General features: G+C 41.2%; 1 protein-coding gene and 2 long non-coding RNA genes across 45 annotated transcripts in view; 2 read left to right on the top strand and 1 right to left on the bottom strand.

Annotated features, from left to right (window-relative positions):
- Nucleotides 1–16,732, bottom strand: part of LOC135088949 (uncharacterized) — a 27,787-nt gene extending 11,055 nt beyond the window's left edge. For 2 of the 41 annotated variants that reach the window (XM_063984038.1, XM_063984037.1), the window contains exons 1-2: nt 3,703–4,426; nt 1,343–1,476 (exon numbers count right to left, since the gene is read on the bottom strand). In XM_063984038.1, the coding sequence (XP_063840108.1) occupies nt 1,343–1,476; nt 3,703–3,790 (222 nt within the window). In that variant the 5' untranslated portion in view covers nt 3,791–4,426. Of the gene's footprint in view, nt 1–12; nt 173–650; nt 757–1,342; nt 1,477–2,436; nt 2,523–3,702; nt 4,427–5,019; nt 5,256–8,490; nt 8,847–9,435; nt 9,596–9,948; nt 10,136–10,341; nt 11,683–11,747; nt 11,990–12,567; nt 12,692–13,444; nt 13,534–13,762; nt 13,849–15,028; nt 15,481–16,345 lie in introns of those variants that run through there. The other 39 variants (XR_010261205.1, XR_010261204.1, XR_010261223.1 and 36 more) reach the window with 39 other exon arrangements.
- Nucleotides 5,265–7,730, top strand: LOC135088965 (uncharacterized). Of its 2 annotated transcripts, none has more exons than XR_010261340.1 (5): nt 5,265–5,402; nt 6,110–6,298; nt 6,377–6,538; nt 6,685–6,889; nt 7,286–7,730. It is a non-coding gene; the product is annotated as an uncharacterized LOC135088965 (long non-coding RNA). The 2 variants fall into 2 exon arrangements; XR_010261341.1 differs by having other exon boundaries at nt 5,286–5,402; nt 6,114–6,298.
- Nucleotides 16,591–19,012, top strand: LOC135088968 (uncharacterized). 2 transcript variants are annotated; one of them, XR_010261346.1, is made up of 5 exons: nt 16,591–16,728; nt 17,392–17,580; nt 17,659–17,820; nt 17,967–18,171; nt 18,568–19,012. It is a non-coding gene; the product is annotated as an uncharacterized LOC135088968 (long non-coding RNA). The 2 variants fall into 2 exon arrangements; XR_010261347.1 differs by having other exon boundaries at nt 16,612–16,728; nt 17,396–17,580.

Here is a 19,012-nt window from a genome sequence, read left to right as displayed (position 1 = left end):
AACACACCATACCTAATTGGCAGTTGCTTTTTCAGTTCCAGTCTTAACACTTCGCATAAACCCTCTCTGTGTAATTGCCATGACCAGGCCCAGGAAGGAAAACTTGCGGTCCTGCGCCAACGAGTCGTAACTATGCTTGTGGTGGGTCGCGAAGATCAGCGTTAACTCCAGGCTGGAATAAGGAACAGGTAGAGGAAGTAAACTCGGCTAAGTTGTATTAATTTCATGCGTTCTACAGAGAGAGAGAAAGACAGATGTTTATGAATGAAGGGAGAGGAGGAGGAGGAGGAACGGGAGGTAGTGTGTGTGTGTGTGTGTGTGTGTGTGTGTGTGTGTGTGTGTGTGTGTGTGTGTGTGTGTGTGTGTGTGTGTGTGTGTGTGTGTGTGTGTGTGTGTGTGTGTGTGTGTGTGTATGAATGAAGGGAGAGGAGGAGGAGGAGGAGGAACGGGAGGTGGTGTGTGTGTGTGTGTGTGTGTGTGTGTGTGTGTGTGTGTGTGTGTGTGTTTCAGGAGTAAACATAAGGGAATATTTGCTAGTACACACACACACACACACACACACACACACACACACACACACACACACACACACAATACTACAAACACGAACAAACACACAATACTGAACATACAAACACACACACACACACCTTCTCTGCCCAGGCCCTTGACACAGCTGACGGAGAACAGAGCCCTAGGATTGATCACCTCCCAAGCCTCGGTCAAACTGGCACCGATGTCCCTCCTCCTTCTGCTCTGCGGTGGAAGAACAAGACACAAATCTGACCCACACACGACGAGACAACAGCGAACGTAAACAAACAGTGTTGCCAACTCAGGGAAAGGGAGTTTTACTGTACAAGGGATAAAATACAAGTGAATCACCATGGAAACACCCTTTGAAAACCCACAGTAACTTCCACTACAGCCTTGATAACACTACTTACCCTAGATCACCCCCAAACACCCCTATATAACCCTGAAACACCACCAAGACACCATTAAACACCCCAAAACAAACTATTTACCTCAAAACACTTGCAAAACACTCCCAAAACAAAATTAAACACCCCAAAACACACTATTTACCTCAAAACACTTGCAAAACACTCTCAAAACACCATTAAACACCCCAAAACACACTATTTACCTCAAAAACTTGCAAAACACTCCCAAAACACCATTAAACACCCAAAAACAGACAATTTACCTCAAAACACTTGAAAAAACACCCCCAAAACACCTCCAAAACCCCAATAATACCCAAAAAAAGACAATTTACCTCAAAACACTTGAAAAAACACCTCCAAAACCCCAATAATACCCAAAAAAGACAATTTACCTCAAAACACCTTCTCTTTGATGTCCGCAGCCTGTACTGCCCCTCTGTCCCTGCCGTCCACCTCACCACCGCTGCCGCTGCCACCGCCATCGCTACCGCCAACCTGCTTGCCGGATCGGAGGGTTGCCATTGCTCTGAAAGTTACATTAGGTTAGGTTAAGTGGGGCTGTGGGAAGAGGATGTAGGTTAGATTAGGTTTGGTTAGGCTAGGTTAAGTTAGGTTTGGCTATGCTTCGTTAAGTTAGGTGAGGTTAGGTTAGGCTAGGTTAGGTTAGGCTAGGGTAGGTTATGTTAGGTTTGACTAGGCTTCTTTAGGTGAGGTTAGGTTAGGTTAGGTAAGGTTTGGTTAGGTTAGCCTTGCTTAGGTAAGGTTTGGCTAGGTTAGATAAAGTTTGGTTAGGCCAGCTTGGGATTAAGACACGAGATAGCCAGTCTTGGGGAGGAGGAAGCACCAGACAGAAGTTAGGGTAGGCTTCTTTGGGTTAGGCTTGGTTTGGTTAGGGGCAGCTGAGGAGTGTGAAGCTCCACCACGTTAGGTTAAATTTGAGGTAATATTTTAGTCATTTTCTCTCTCACCACCAAAATTTTCCCACTGTGTAAACTTTGTTAATATTTTTTTATGTGAAGGCTACAAAACACATCACTCGCTTTCCATCCCAGACCCCTAAACACCACCCCTTTCTTCCTTCCTTAGCATCAGCCAGCCAGCCTCTTTGGACTTAAATGAAGGAAACTTTTAAACACGTAGATATAATATAACATTTTCTTCTTCACACACACACACACACACACACACACACACACACACACACACTGCTTCCGTGACGTGGGAGAGTGAGGAAGAGCGAGAAAGAGTTTTATCACCAGCTAGAAGGAAATTACCGCTTTGTTTACATCTGACAAGAGAAAACGCGGCTGTCACTTCTGTCAACGGGTAACTAATACAAAGCTGAGAGAGAGAGAGAGAGAGAGAGAGAGAGAGAGAGAGAGAGAGAGAGAGAGAGAGAGAGAGATTGTCATATAACCATTTTATACTCAAGATAATAAAAGACAGCAAGCGTTTAATTATTAATTTTCCAACTTTCTTCGCTTGCCTAAACTTTCTTCCACACTGCTGGTGGTGATGGTGGTGGTGGTGGTGGTCTTCCTGCTTCCCTATTTCGTCCCTCTACATTTGTATCTTAAAAGAAAAAAAGATCGTATTACTGAATCAACACCAATGAACACTTAACCTTACCTAACCTAAAGTGTACCTCTGTTTTTACCCTCTACCCATCACTACAACCTCCAGTACCTTCCCCTGCTAGGACTCCAACACCACAACACCTCGTACAGACCCAGACATCCCACACACGTGCATCTAGAAGCTTCATACATCACAACACACGCTATAACACCCCTGACACGCTTCTACTATCACAGTCCCCCCTTAAACACTCCAGAACCTTTTATTTTACCTCCAGCACACCACTTCTACCCTCAAAGACCCAGTACTTATCTGCAACATGCCTATAACATAGCCAAAACACCTCAAAAGCAACTCCAACCACACTAAAACACCTTAAAACACCTTAAACACTCTTAAACGCACAAAAAACACCCTAAACACATCGAAAGTGCACCAAAATATCCCCAAACACACTTAAAATACTCCAAAACTCACCCAAATGGACTTAAAACGCATCCAAAACACACCGTACCTACCCAAAAAACACTCAAACTCATCCACAACATCCCAAAACACACTTAAAACATCGCAAAACACTGAAAACGGCCCAAAACACACTTAAAACACCCCAAAACACCCAGACTGACATAAAATACCCACAAACGCACCCAAAATTCCCCGGTATCCACACAAAACACACCTAAACTCGTCCATAACATCCTAAAATACACTTGAAACATCACAAAACATTGAAAACAGTCCAAAACACACTTAAAGCACTCCTAAACAAGCCTAAGACACCCCAAAACACACCAGGAACGCTAAATATTGACTCAAACATCACCAAATCCCTAAAACACACACTTCAACACCCTTTCAACACCTCCAGACACACTGCAACACTCCCTAAACACCTCCAGACACACTCCAACACCTCTTAAACACACCAAATACACTGGAAGCACTGTCAGGGAAGACAAATACTACCAAGACAGACAGGGCAGCAGGGAAAATTAAGCTAAATATTGTTTTCTTAGCATTTTTCTGTTTTACCACCTCCTCTATTCCTTCTCCCTTCATCTTCCTCCTCTATTTCTCTTATTTTCTTACTCATTCTAGTCTTATCTACACGTCTGAGTCTAGAAAGACATGGAAACACCAGGAAAACACTGCAAAATACGATAAATATTACCGAGGAGACAGCGGAGCCGATCAAGGTCCCTGGTCCATGATGGCGGCCGTGACGTCACGGCAATTTTACGTACCGTAACGGATTTCATTTCGAAATTGACCCCTCGAAAAAATGGAGCTAGGCTGGAATGCCTTATATATTCTGACTTGATAAATACTTAAACAAATATCCACAATATTAAAACAGCTCTAGCCTGAGTAGTATTTAAAAAATATCCAAATTAAATATGGAAAAAGTGTTGAAATATTCGGCACAATTTAAATCATTGAAAAGTCCACAACATTTGAATTTTTAGGAACGTAAAAAATTTTAAAAAATCTGAACTATCATCTTACACCATCAAAAGTGACCTGGAACAAGAAGTAAACAAATAAAACCGAAATTGTGTAAAAACCAAGTGTTGAACCTAAATACGATTAAAAACCACTGAAAAGTCCACCTATTTTGACTCAACAACAAGATAAAACACTTTAAAACATACAAACAATTTTTTCAAGCAATGAAAAGTTAGTTACAAGCTCAAATAGAGAGACAATAACACAAAAAGTGTTGTAATAACAACTTTTAACAGGACCATAAACCATTTTTAAAGTCCACTTATTTCTCTCAACAGGAACCAAAAAACATTTTAAAAATCATAAGCAATTTTTAGAAATACAAAAGACGTAGTTAGAACGTGAAATAAAAAATCAAGTTTGTCAAAATACTGCTAAAAAAACACCCCGCATTTTCGGCAAGCAACACAAAATTGAACACAACTCAACACAAGCCACGAAAATACTTCTAAAGCAAATAATTATTTTTATAAACCATAAAAAACATGCTATACCAGCAGAATAAAGAAGTTAAGAAAAAAATAAAAAAATATTGGAACCCACAGGTTGAAGCAGGTTGGCAGAGGTAGCCAGGCATCATGGCGGCCCTTGTCAGTGGAGAGAACGGCCGCTATTTTGCCTGTTATTCTTCCATCGTAACTAAATGAGGCAATGGCAGATATATCTAGCTAGCGGATATGAAAGCCTAGTTATGTGGCTCCACTTAGTGACGTGTTAGGCTTACAATAAGTGAGAAATGAAGCAGATATTGGCGGACAAATGGGGAAGGCTGCCTCCACCTCGGCTGATAACATTAGTTAAGTGTATTTTTTTGACGTCTTTATAATTCCTGTCATGGTTAATTAGTAAGAGTTTTGTGGTGGAGGCTTGGAGCGCTTGTGGCACCGTGGAATGCTGAGTCACATCAATATATTCTTAACGAGGTGCAAAAACATGAAATACGAGGCTTAACAATAAATAAACAGTAAGATTAACCACTGACCTGACAGCCCTGTGTTGTTGTGGGTGACACGTACCGCCTATTACATCAGACTGTGCAAATTACCTGGCTGGACAAGTGGTGGGCGAGTTTCTTACCAATATTAGCCTTGGTGGCCCTGTAGGCACCTCCCGGCAGGCACCAAGCTTGAACCAGCACATCCAGGAAGCCACGCCCCTGTCACTGTCTTGTTCTGCGAAAATACATTAAATAACGCAGCAGTTTATGGCACCCTTGGAACAGAGTGCCTTGCTGTTGACGTCCGGTGCTGTGTCGTCCCACATTAAATAAAGCAGCAGTTTATGGCACCCTTTGAACACAATGCCTTTCCGTCTGGCGTGTCTGGCGTCTGGTACTGTGTCATCCCTCCCAGCCTGCTCCGCACAGTACGCACCCAAACACTTTTAGCTTTCAATAACAAGCACCAACTTCTTTTATATTGTACTAAACTAATAGAAAATTAAATATAAAGAATTATAAGCGTGTAAAAATAAATCTCAGGCCATTATAACTGTAATTGTCAAAGTATCTAGACGTTACTGATTGAAGCGCTAAATTCAAACTGGTCCTGGCGGGGCTTACGCTGCAATGTCTCGTCCCTTGTGTGGCGTAATGTGAAATCATTGAAAAACTTGTGTGAATTGAAGGCTTGGCTTAATACTGTGTTATATCTCAGCTTATCATTATTAAGTATTTACCATTTGACGTTAAAAAACAACAATACTTCACAGAGATATCCAAGTATAACAGAGGCTTCCATACTGTAGCTAATGATCAACAGAGAATTACCAGCCTTTCTCTGTGTGTCAAGGAGAGCCCTTAGGGAAACGTTCGTGTGCGTGTGTGTGTGTGTGTGTGTGTGGTATGGAAAGATATAATTGCTTAAGTACAGCCTCTCTCTCTCTCTCTCTCTCTCTCTCTCTCTCTCTCTCTCTCTCTCTCTCTCTCTCTCTCTCTCTCTCTCTCTCTCTACGTATTTTGCCTGTCTGCCCTCGTGTGTGTGTGTGTGTGTGTGTGTGTGTGTGTGTGTGTGTGTGTGTGTGTGTGTGTGTATCTCATTTATTTATTTAAGTTATTTTTCTTCTTCACGCAGATAGTAATTGACGAACACAACACACCACGTGGAGAGAAGCAAGGTGTGGAGTACCCAAGCCTCTCACAGTCCATGCTAGTAGACTCACCCTGCATGTGGAGATCTCCCAAAATGCACGGAGGTTATTCCAGAGCTGCAGGACAGAGTACTTGAGGCCATTGGTGAACAGAAAGCTGAGGTTGAACAAAGGTAGAGTAAAGATTACACTGACATTTGGGACATTGACATTGTTTGTTACCAGTATTATATTGATTCCTTTTATTTCAGCCAAGAATTGATAGCTGCCCAAGGTGTAAGCAAGATTCACAATGATGAGGTCATTGTGACGTGTGCAATGTGTCCACTGGTCTTGGCCTTCCTGACCAAGGCAGCCACACAAAGGAAATTCCACGTTATTGTTGCCGAACGTGCCCCTAAATATGATGCAAGGTGTTTTATGCGTCTCTTTCACGTCATCGTGTCTGATGTGCACAATACATAACACAGGGACTGCCACATGTAGGGGTGATGGCTTCTTGCAGCTTCCTTTATTTTATTATGTTCTTATGTTCTCAATACATCTTTTACTTGTGCAGGGTCACCCAGTGGCAAAAGCTTTATGTACTGCTGGAATTGAGACAACATTAATTCAAGACTCTGCAGTGTTCCCCATCATGTCACGTGTCAACAAGGTCATCAAAGGTCATCGTTGGCACCGAGACGGTGGTGACCAACGGAGGCATTGAGACCTTTGTTGGTGCAGCCTCTCTTGCCTCACCACCAAAGTTTTATTCTGTTTCAGTAAGTTTTATTTGTTAGTCATTATCCTGATACCTCTTTCAGTGGGGCAGTATTTGAAACATATTTACTGTTGCAAATTGAACAGGGAAGGTATCACAAAAGTACATACCATTTTATTCTCACAGAAATTCTTGATTCCAGTTTTTGATACATTCCTTTTCCACATGTTTATTTCGTGTAGGTGGATATACATTCCTCGTGTTGAGTGTTGGATGGTCCTTTCTCAAACCTCAACCTGTTGTTGTCTCATGTGGAGCTAGATACTATCAGATCAGTACCATCAGATCAGTCGGCGGTCCCGTTGATGCCGGATAAGAGGGATTTTACTGTACCCTGTTTATCTTGCACTTAGCTTTAAATAATGGCTGCTGACCATTTAAATCTCTTTTATTTCAGTCGAGGTACTGCACCATCCTACGTGTACCGGCAGCTTAGCAAACTGTACCGTCCCACTTCTTGTGATCTCTAAGGTAACAGCTTTAATCCTTGCAAATAAGGAATAAGAGAAAAGAGACACACCTGCCATTTGTACTGTTATGCTGTAGTGTTCTGTCATTTTTTTCCTCTTTTATCCTAGAACCATTTTTGGTCATTCATGTTTCTAAAAATTATTATACAAAAATGTTGAGCTTAATATGTTTGGTGTAGTTTTTTGTAACATGTGTTATTATTGTTAATGTGTGTGGTTCCCCTCAGGAAGAATGTTGCAGTATTAGCAGTAATGTTACAGCCAATGGAAGTGTCTGTATTGTGCTTTGGTGGGAGGTTAATTTGATGTATTTTTAGAGTTGTGCAGGATATTATAGCAAGCCCTCAAAATAAAGAAAATAACTATAGAAAACACTCCTTGTATTGAAAACACCACTGCAGAGAAATCTCTAATGAAACAGGAAACCCTACATTCAGTACTGTGTGGTTGTTGCAGTAACACTGAGCTAAATGCCTTTTGGATGGTTGTACACTAAAAATAATGTAAAAATGCCTATAAACAACTGTCCCTGCATTAAAAACCTTTCATCATAAAATTACACACAAGATACTCAACCAGTGCATGAATGTTCAAGCGGTACCATTTGCTCCCTTCTGCACAGCTTGCAGCAACACTTCTGGCGCTGCATAGTGAACAGTGAAGCACGGTGTCTTCGTGCTGCCATCCTTTTCCTTGTCAGGCATCAAATGTGCAAACCCAAAATCCACAATCTTAATAACTGAATCTTCAGAAGAATCCTTGAACAAGAGATTCCGTGAAAAGATGTTTAGACACTAAAAATAATGTAAAAATGCCTATAAACAACTGTCCCTGCATTAAAAACCTTTCATCATAAAATTACACACAAGATACTCAACCAGTGCATGAATGTTCAAGTGGTACCATTTGCTCCCTTCTGCACAGCTTGCAGCAACACTTCTGGCGCTGCATAGTGAACAGTGAAGCACGGTGTCTTCGTGCTGCCATCCTTTTCCTTGTCAGGCATCAAATGTGCAAACCCAAAATCCACAATCTTAATAACTGAATCTTCAGAAGAATCCTTGAACAAGAGATTCCGTGAAAAGATGTTTAGATTAGAATGGCCTCGGAGAAGGATAATATCTGAATGGAATAAATTCATACTTTTTATTATAAAGGCCATACAAATGATGGAGATCAATAATATTCCATGCAATAAATTCTTTAAAATAAGCAGATGGAAAATCAATGCAAAAAAACTTCCTTTTTTTACCTTTCCTTTCTTTTCTTTTCTGTCTATCCTCAACACCAACCCTTTTCACCCCTGTCTGGCTTTAGGTCTCCGTGAACACTGATGCTTTTCCTGTGCACGTAGTGAACTGCTGACACCAGGTTCCTCACGACGACCGAAGCCCGAGGCGAGCCTCTGTGAACCTCTCGTGTTTCCTGATCCTCTGAGGCAGCCAGCTCTCCACCTCCAAGGAGCTGCATCACAATGTAGGTGTGTGCCTGTGAAACCAACATGAATTAGATACAGGCATACAATGATTAAATGCAAGGAAAAGAAAATAATATGATCTTAAACTAATTGTTACTTAAACTGTTACTGATAAATCCTGTTGTTTTATATTGTAATTCTACACAGTAAAAATATAGATTTGAAAATATACTTTGTAAAACTCAGTAACTTCCACTACAGCCCATTAAACTAGAACCATGAAAACATCCTTGAAAACCCCAGTAACTTGCACTACAGCCTGTTAGACTAGAACCATGAAAACACCCTTGAAAATCCTAGTAACTTCCACTACACCCTGTTAAACAAAAACCATGAAAACACCCTTGAAAACCCCAGTAACTTCCACTACACCCTGTTAAACAAGAACCATGAAAAACACCCTTGAAAACCTCAGTAACTTCCACTACACCCTGTTAAACTCGAACCATGAAAACACCCTTGAAAACACACACACAGGCAACCCTTTCCCGGCCACACACACACACAAACCCTCTCCAACACACACACACACACAACACACACACACACACACACACACACACACACACACACACACACAAACCCCAGAACACACCATACCTAATTGGCAGTTGCTTTTTCAGTTCCAGTCTTAACACTTCGCATAAACCCTCTCTGTGTAACTGCCATGACCAGGCCCAGGAAGGAAAACTTGCGGTCCTGCGCCAACGAGTCGTAACTATGCTTGTGGTGGGTCGCGAAGATCAGCGTTAACTCCAGGCTGGAATACAGGAACAGGTAGAGGAAGTAAACTCGGCTAAATTGTATTAATTTCATGCGTTCTACAGAGAGAGAGAAAGACAGATGTTTATGAATGAAGGGAGAGGAGGAGGAGGAGGAACGGGAGGTAGTGTGTGTGTGTGTGTGTGTGTGTGTGTGTATGAATGAAGGGAGAGGAGGAGGAGGAGGAACAGGAGGTGGTAATAATAATAATAATAATAATAATAATAAACGGTTTATTATTTAGGCAGTTGACAAACTGAAAATGTACATAGGGGATGGGGAAAAACTTAACATTAATCCTAAAGGTAAGTCTAATCTAGGAGGGAAATAATATTGATTGATGGCTCGCACCATGGTGGGAATCGCACTGAGTCTGTACCGGTCCGTGCGCGGCGCCTTCAGGGGCGTTATTCTGTTGTGGTGTCTGGTGGCACGGACCGGGCGAGGCGCATCGGGCGGCAGCATGTTTCTGAGACGCGGATGATGCAGTAGTCCCCTTCCAAACTTCTCCAGAGCCTCTCGGTGCCTGGTGGATATTCTGGACAGACTCAGGGTGTGTGTGTGTGTGTGTGTGTGTGTGTGTGTGTGTGTGTGTGTGTGTGTGTGTGTGTGTTTGTGTTTCAGGAGTAAACATAAGGGAATATTTGCTAGTACACACACACACACACACACACACACACACACACAATACTACAAACACGAACAAACACACAATACTGAACATACAAACACACACACACACACCTTCTCTGCCCAGGCCCTTGACACAGCTGACGGAGAACAGAGCCCTAGGATTGATCACCTCCCAAGCCTCGGTCAAACTGGCACCGATGTCCCTCCTCCTTCTGCCCTGCAGTGGAAGAACAAGACACAAATCTGACTCACACACGACGAGACAACAGCGAACGTAAACAAACAGTGTTGCCAACTCAGGGAAAGGGAGTTTTACTGTACAAGGGATAAAATACAAGTGAATCACCATGGAAACACCCTTTGAAAACCCACAGTAACTTCCACTACAGCCTTGATAACACTACTTACCCTAGATCACCCCCAAACACCCCTATATAACCCTGAAACACCACCAAGACACCATTAAACACCCCAAAACAAACTATTTACCTCAAAACACTTGCAAAACACTCCCAAAACAAAATTAAACACCCCAAAACACACTATTTACCTCAAAACACTTGCAAAACACTCTCAAAACACCATTAAACACCCCAAAACACACTATTTACCTCAAAAACTTGCAAAACACTCCAAAAACACCATTAAACATCCAAAAACAGACAATTTACCTCAAAACACTTGAAAAAACACCCCCAAAACACCTCCAAAACCCCAATAATACCCAAAAAAAGACAATTTACCTCAAAACACTTGAAAAAACACCTCCAAAACCCCAATAATACCCAAAAAAGACAATTTACCTCAAAACACTTGCAAAATCACCCCCAAAACATCTCCAAAACCCAAAAAATACCCAAAAAAGACAATTTACCTCAAAACACATGCAAAAACACCCCCAAAACACCTCCAAAACCCCAATAATACCCAAAAAACAGACAAAAACAGACAAATATACCCAAAAACAGACAATTTACCTCAAAACACTTGAAAAAACACCCCAAAACACCTCCAAAACACCCCAAAATATCTCAAAACATTCCTAAACACACAAACAGGAGTGTAATGAATTAATAAGTGAAAGAAAGCAAGAGAATGTAAACAAACAGATGATAATGAAAAGAAAAGTGATTTAAATGAGATTGTTAAGATGTTTTGATGGTTTATGGTAAGGAAAATGAGAGAAAGGGTTTGTAATGATGACAGAAAGGAAGGAATAAGAGGAAAAAGTAAAGAAATGAGGAAAGGAAAGAGAAAATGATGCTTTACTCACAATGCACCTCTCTTTAACAACATTCAGAGACACAAGGAAATACAAACAAATTACAAAATAAGCAAAGAAAGAAAAAATGAAAGGAAAAAAAAAATAAGCAAAAATTATACAAAAACAAAAAAAATATACATAATAAAAAAAATAAATGAGACACACACACACACACACACACACACACACACACACACACACACACACACACACACACACACACACACACACAAACACACACACACACACACACCTCAGGCAGCGATTCCTGGAAGAAGACAGCAAAGAATATTATGTTAGCCACAGTGAGAGTGCGTGCGTAGACAGCCGAGGCCGCGAATAAGTCACACAGGAGAGCTGAGAGGAATACAAGCCGCTGGTGTTGTGCTTGGAGTAACAGTCGAGGAGAGCAGAAGACACGGGCAGCACCACCTTCAAGCCTAGCAGGTCCAGGATCAGACTGCCGAATAACACCTTGCTTGTCCGTGCGTTCCTCTGTGGGTGTTAGGTTAGGTTAGGTTACGTTAGGTTAAGTGAGGTTAGGTTATGTTAGGTTAAGTGAGGTTAGGTTAAGTGAGGTTAGGTTAGGTTAAGTTACGTTAGGTTAGGTTAAGTGAGGTTAAGTGAGGTTACGTTAAGTTAAGTTAGGTTAGGTTAGGTTAAAATAGGTTAGGTTAAAAGAGGTTAGGTTAAGTTAGGTTAGGTTAGGTTAAGTTAAGTTAGGTTAAGTTATGTTAGGTTAAAAGAGGTTAGGCTAAGTTATGTTACGTTAAGTTAGCTTATGTTAGGTTAGGTTAGGTTAAGTGAGGTCTTTTTTATCTTTTATTTTTTCTCAGTATTTTTTTCTTATTGTACTTAGTTCCCTTTGACCAGTGTCCCTCCTATATATACAAAAAATAAAACAAAATAAATAAATAAATAAATAAAGTAAAACAAGAACATTTTTACGACTTTAAATCATTTTCCCGACACACTTGTGCATGGAGGCAGTGTTGCACGAGTGTTGAGTGACAAATATTGCATCTCAGCTTAGCAACACACACCAACACACACCAACACAACACCCTGCTCACCTTCTCCTTGATGTCCGCAGCCTGTACTGCCCCTCTGTCCCTGCCGTCCACCTCACCACCACTGCCGCCGCCACCGCCATCGCTGCCGCCAACTTGCTTGCCGGATCAGAGGGTTGCCGTTGCTCTGAAAGTTACATTAGGTTTGGTTAAGTGGGGCCGTGGGAAGAGGATGTAGGTTAGGTTAGGTTTGGTTAGGCTAGGTTATGTTAGGTTTGGATAGGTTTCTTTAGGTTAGGTTAGGTTAGGTTAGGTTAGGTTAGGTAAGGCTTGGCTAGGTTAGGCTTGCTTAGGTAAGGTTTGGCTAGGTTAGGTTAGGTTAGGTTAGGTTAGGTTAGGTAAGGCTTGGCTAGGTTAGGCTTGCTTAGGTAAGGTTTGGCTAGGTTAGGTTAGGTTAGGTAAGGCTTGGCTAGGTTAGGCTTGCTTAGGTAAGGTTTGGCTAGGTTAGAATTGCTTAGGTTAGGTTAGGTAAAGTTTGGTTAGGCCAGCTTGGGATTAAGACACGAGATAGCCAGTCTTTGGGAGGAGGAAGCACCAGACACAAGTTAGGGTAGGCTTCTTTGGGTTAGGCTTGGTTTGATTAGGGTCAGCTGAGGAGTGTGAAGCTCCACCACGTTAGGTTAAATTTGAGGTAATATTTTAGTCATTTTCTCTCTCACCACCAAAATTTTCCCACTGTGTAAACTTTGTTAATATTTTTTATCTGAAGGCTACAAAACACATCACTCGCTTTCCATCCCAGACCCCTAAACACCACCCCTTTCTTCCTTCCTTAGCATCAGCCAGCCAGCCTCTTTGGACTTAAATGAAGGAAACTTTTAAACACGTAGATATAATATAACATTTTCTTCTTCACACACACACACACACACACACACACACTGCTTCCGTGACGTGGGAGAGTGAGGAAGAGCGAGAAAGAGTTTTATCACCAGCTAGAAGGAAATTACCGCTTTGTTTACATCTGACAAGAGAAAACGCGGCTGTCACTTCTGTCAACGGGTAACTAATACAAAGCTGAGAGAGAGAGAGAGAGAGAGAGAGAGAGAGAGAGAGAGAGAGAGAGAGAGAGAGAGAGAGAGAGAGAGAGAGAGAGAGAGAGAGAGAGAGAGAGAGATTGTCATATAACCATTTTATACTCAAGATAATAAAAGACAGCAAGCGTTTAATTATTAATTTTCCAACTTTCTTCGCTTGCCTAAACTTTCTTCCACACTGCTGGTGGTGATGGTGGTGGTGGTGGTGGTCTTCCTGCTTCCCTATTTCGTCCCTCTACATTTGTATCTTAAAAGAAAAAAAGATCGTATTACTGAATCAACACCAATGAACACTTAACCTTACCTAACCTAAAGTGTACCTCTGTTTTTACCCTCTACCCATCACTACAACCTCCAGTACCTTCCCCTGCTAGGACTCCAACACCACAACACCTCGTACAGACCCAGACATCCCACACACGTGCATCTAGAAGCTTCATACATCATAACACACGCTATAACACCCCTGACACGCTTCTACTATCACAGTCCCCCCTTAAACACTCCAGAACCTTTTATTTTACCTCCAGCACACCACTTCTACCCTCAAAGACCCAGTACTTATCTGCAACATGCCTATAACATAGCCAAAACACCTCAAAAGCAACTCCAACCACACTAAAACACCTTAAAACACCTTAAACACTCTTAAACGCACAAAAAACACCCTAAACACATCGAAAGTGCACCAAAATATCCCCAAACACACTTAAAATACTCCAAAACTCACCCAAATGGACTTAAAACGCATCCAAAACACACCGTACCTACCCAAAAAACACTCAAACTCATCCACAACATCCCAAAACACACTTAAAACATCGCAAAACACTGAAAACGGCCCAAAACACACTTAAAACACCCCAAAACACCCAGACTGACATAAAATACCCACAAACGCACCCAAAATTCCCCGGTATCCACACAAAACACACCTAAACTCGTCCATAACATCCTAAAATACACTTGAAACATCACAAAACATTGAAAACAGTCCAAAACACACTTAAAGCACTCCTAAACAAGCCTAAGACACCCCAAAACACACCAGGAACGCTAAATATTGACTCAAACATCACCAAATCCCTAAAACACACACTTCAACACCCTTTCAACACCTCCAGACACACTGCAACACTCCCTAAACACCTCCAGACACACTCCAACACCTCTTAAACACACCAAATACACTGGAAGCACTGTCAGGGAAGACAAATACTACCAAGACAGACAGGGCAGCAGGGAAAATTAAGCTAAATATTGTTTTCTTAGCATTTTTCTGTTTTACCACCTCCTCTATTCCTTCTCCCTTCATCTTCCTCCTCTATTTCTCTTATTTTCTTACTCATTCTAGTCTTATCTACACGTCTGAGTCTAGAAAGACATGGAAACACCAGGAAAACACTGCAAAATACGATAAATATTACCGAGGAGACAGCGGAGCCGATCAAGGTCCCTGGTCCATGATGGCGGCCGTGACGTCACGGCAATTTTACGTACCGTAACGGATTTCATTTCGAAATTGACCCCTCGAAAAAATGGAGCTAGGCTGGAATGCCTTATATATTCTGACTTGATAAATACTTAAACAAATATCCACAATATTAAAACAGCTCTAGCCTGAGTAGTATTTAAAAAATATCCAAATTAAATATGGAAAAAGTGTTGAAATATTCGGCACAATTTAAATCATTGAAAAGTCCACAACATTTGAATTTTTAGGAACGTAAAAAATTTTAAAAAATCTGAACTATCATCTTACACCATCAAAAGTGACCTGGAACAAGAAGTAAACAAATAAAACCGAAATTGTGTAAAAACCAAGTGTTGAACCTAAATACGATTAAAAACCACTGAAAAGTCCACCTATTTTGACTCAACAACAAGATAAAACACTTTAAAACATACAAACAATTTTTTCAAGCAATGAAAAGTTAGTTACAAGCTCAAATAGAGAGACAATAACACAAAAAGTGTTGTAATAACAACTTTTAACAGGACCATAAACCATTTTTAAAGTCCACTTATTTCTCTCAACAGGAACCAAAAAACATTTTAAAAATCATAAGCAATTTTTAGAAATACAAAAGACGTAGTTAGAACGTGAAATAAAAAATCAAGTTTGTCAAAATGCTGCTAAAAAAACACCCCGCATTTTCGGCAAGCAACACAAAATTGAACACAACTCAACACAAGCCACGAAAATACTTCTAAAGCAAATAATTATTTTTATAAACCATAAAAAACATGCTATACCAGCAGAATAAAGAAGTTAAGAAAAAAATAAAAAAATATTGGAACCCACAGGTTGAAGCAGGTTGGCAGAGGTAGCCAGGCATCATGGCGGCCCTTGTCAGTGGAGAGAACGGCCGCTATTTTGCCTGTTATTCTTCCATCGTAACTAAATGAGGCAATGGCAGATATATCTAGCTAGCGGATATGAAAGCCTAGTTATGTGGCTCCACTTAGTGACGTGTTAGGCTTACAATAAGTGAGAAATGAAGCAGATATTGGCGGACAAATGGGGAAGGCTGCCTCCACCTCGGCTGATAACATTAGTTAAGTGTATTTTTTTGACGTCTTTATAATTCCTGTCATGGTTAATTAGTAAGAGTTTTGTGGTGGAGGCTTGGAGCGCTTGTGGCACCGTGGAATGCTGAGTCACATCAATATATTCTTAACGAGGTGCAAAAACATGAAATACGAGGCTTAACAATAAATAAACAGTAAGATTAACCACTGACCTGACAGCCCTGTGTTGTTGTGGGTGACACGTACCGCCTATTACATCAGACTGTGCAAATTACCTGGCTGGACAAGTGGTGGGCGAGTTTCTTACCAATATTAGCCTTGGTAGCCCTGTAGGCACCTCCCGGCAGGCACCAAGCTTGAACCAGCACATCCAGGAAGCCACGCCCCTGTCACTGTCTTGTTCTGCGAAAATACATTAAATAACGCAGCAGTTTATGGCACCCTTGGAACAGAGTGCCTTGCTGTTGACGTCCGGTGCTGTGTCGTCCCACATTAAATAAAGCAGCAGTTTATGGCACCCTTTGAACACAATGCCTTTCCGTCTGGCGTGTCTGGCGTCTGGTACTGTGTCATCCCTCCCAGCCTGCTCCGCACAGTACGCACCCAAACACTTTTAGCTTTCAATAACAAGCACCAACTTCTTTTATATTGTACTAAACTAATAGAAAATTAAATATAAAGAATTATAAGCGTGTAAAAATAAATCTCAGGCCATTATAACTGTAATTGTCAAAGTATCTAGACGTTACTGATTGAAGCGCTAAATTCAAACTGGTCCTGGCGGGGCTTACGCTGCAATGTCTCGTCCCTTGTGTGGCGTAATGTGAAATCATTGAAAAACTTGTGTGAATTGAAGGCTTGGCTTAATACTGTGTTATATCTCAGCTTATCATTATTAAGTATTTACCATTTGACGTTAAAAAACAACAATACTTCACAGAGATATCCAAGTATAACAGAGGCTTCCATACTGTAGCTAATGATCAACAGAGAATTACCAGCCTTTCTCTGTGTGTCAAGGAGAGCCCTTAGGGAAACGTTCGTGTGCGTGTGTGTGTGTGTGTGTGTGTGTGGTATGGAAAGATATAATTGCTTAAGTACAGCCTCTCTCTCTCTCTCTCTCTCTCTCTCTCTCTCTCTCTCTCTCTCTCTCTACGTATTTTGCCTGTCTGCCCTCGTGTGTGTGTGTGTGTGTGTGTGTGTGTGTGTGTGTGTGTATCTCATTTATTTATTTAAGTTATTTTTCTTCTTCACGCAGATAGTAATTGACGAACACAACACACCACGTGGAGAGAAGCAAGGTGTGGAGTACCCAAGCCTCTCACAGTCCATGCTAGTAGACTCACCCTGCATGTGGAGATCTCCCAAAATGCACGGAGGTTATTCCAGAGCTGCAGGACAGAGTACTTGAGGCCATTGGTGAACAGAAAGCTGAGGTTGAACAAAGGTAGAGTAAAGATTACACTGACATTTGGGACATTGACATTGTTTGTTACCAGTATTATATTGATTCCTTTTATTTCAGCCAAGAATTGATAGCTGCCCAAGGTGTAAGCAAGATTCACAATGATGAGGTCATTGTGACGTGTGCAATGTGTCCACTGGTCTTGGCCTTCCTGACCAAGGCAGCCACACAAAGGAAATTCCACGTTATTGTTGCCGAACGTGCCCCTAAATATGATGCAAGGTGTTTTATGCGTCTCTTTCACGTCATCGTGTCTGATGTGCACAATACATAACACAGGGACTGCCACATGTAGGGGTGATGGCTTCTTGCAGCTTCCTTTATTTTATTATGTTCTTATGTTCTCAATACATCTTTTACTTGTGCAGGGTCACCCAGTGGCAAAAGCTTTATGTACTGCTGGAATTGAGACAACATTAATTCAAGACTCTGCAGTGTTCCCCATCATGTCACGTGTCAACAAGGTCATCAAAGGTCATCGTTGGCACCGAGACGGTGGTGACCAACGGAGGCATTGAGACCTTTGTTGGTGCAGCCTCTCTTGCCTCACCACCAAAGTTTTATTCTGTTTCAGTAAGTTTTATTTGTTAGTCATTATCCTGATACCTCTTTCAGTGGGGCAGTATTTGAAACATATTTACTGTTGCAAATTGAACAGGGAAGGTATCACAAAAGTACATACCATTTTATTCTCACAGAAATTCTTGATTCCAGTTTTTGATACATTCCTTTTCCACATGTTTATTTCGTGTAGGTGGATATACATTCCTCGTGTTGAGTGTTGGATGGTCCTTTCTCAAACCTCAACCTGTTGTTGTCTCATGTGGAGCTAGATACTATCAGATCAGTACCATCAGATCAGTCGGCGGTCCCGTTGATGCCGGATAAGAGGGATTTTACTGTACCCTGTTTATCTTGCACTTAGCTTTAAATAATGGCTGCTGACCATTTAAATCTCTTTTATTTCAGTCGAGGTACTGCACCATCCTACGTGTACCGGCAGCTTAGCAAACTGTACCGTCCCACTTCTTGTGATCTCTAAGGTAACAGCTTTAATCCTTGCAAATAAGGAATAAGAGAAAAGAGACACACCTGCCATTTGTACTGTTATGCTGTAGTGTTCTGTCATTTTTTTCCTCTTTTATCCTAGAACCATTTTTGGTCATTCATGTTTCTAAAAATTATTATACAAAAATGTTGAGCTTAATATGTTTGGTGTAGTTTTTTGTAACATGTGTTATTATTGTTAATGTGTGTGGTTCCCCTCAGGAAGAATGTTGCAGTATTAGCAGTAATGTTACAGCCAATGGAAGTGTCTGTATTGTGCTTTGGTGGGAGGTTAATTTGATGTATTTTTAGAGTTGTGCAGGATATTATAGCAAGCCCTCAAAATAAAGAAAATAACTATAGAAAA

This window comes from Scylla paramamosain, chromosome 32 (genome assembly GCF_035594125.1).
Source record: "Scylla paramamosain isolate STU-SP2022 chromosome 32, ASM3559412v1, whole genome shotgun sequence".
Classification (NCBI taxonomy): Eukaryota; Metazoa; Arthropoda; class Malacostraca; order Decapoda; family Portunidae; genus Scylla; species Scylla paramamosain.
This window is presented reverse-complemented; position numbering and strand designations above follow the sequence as displayed.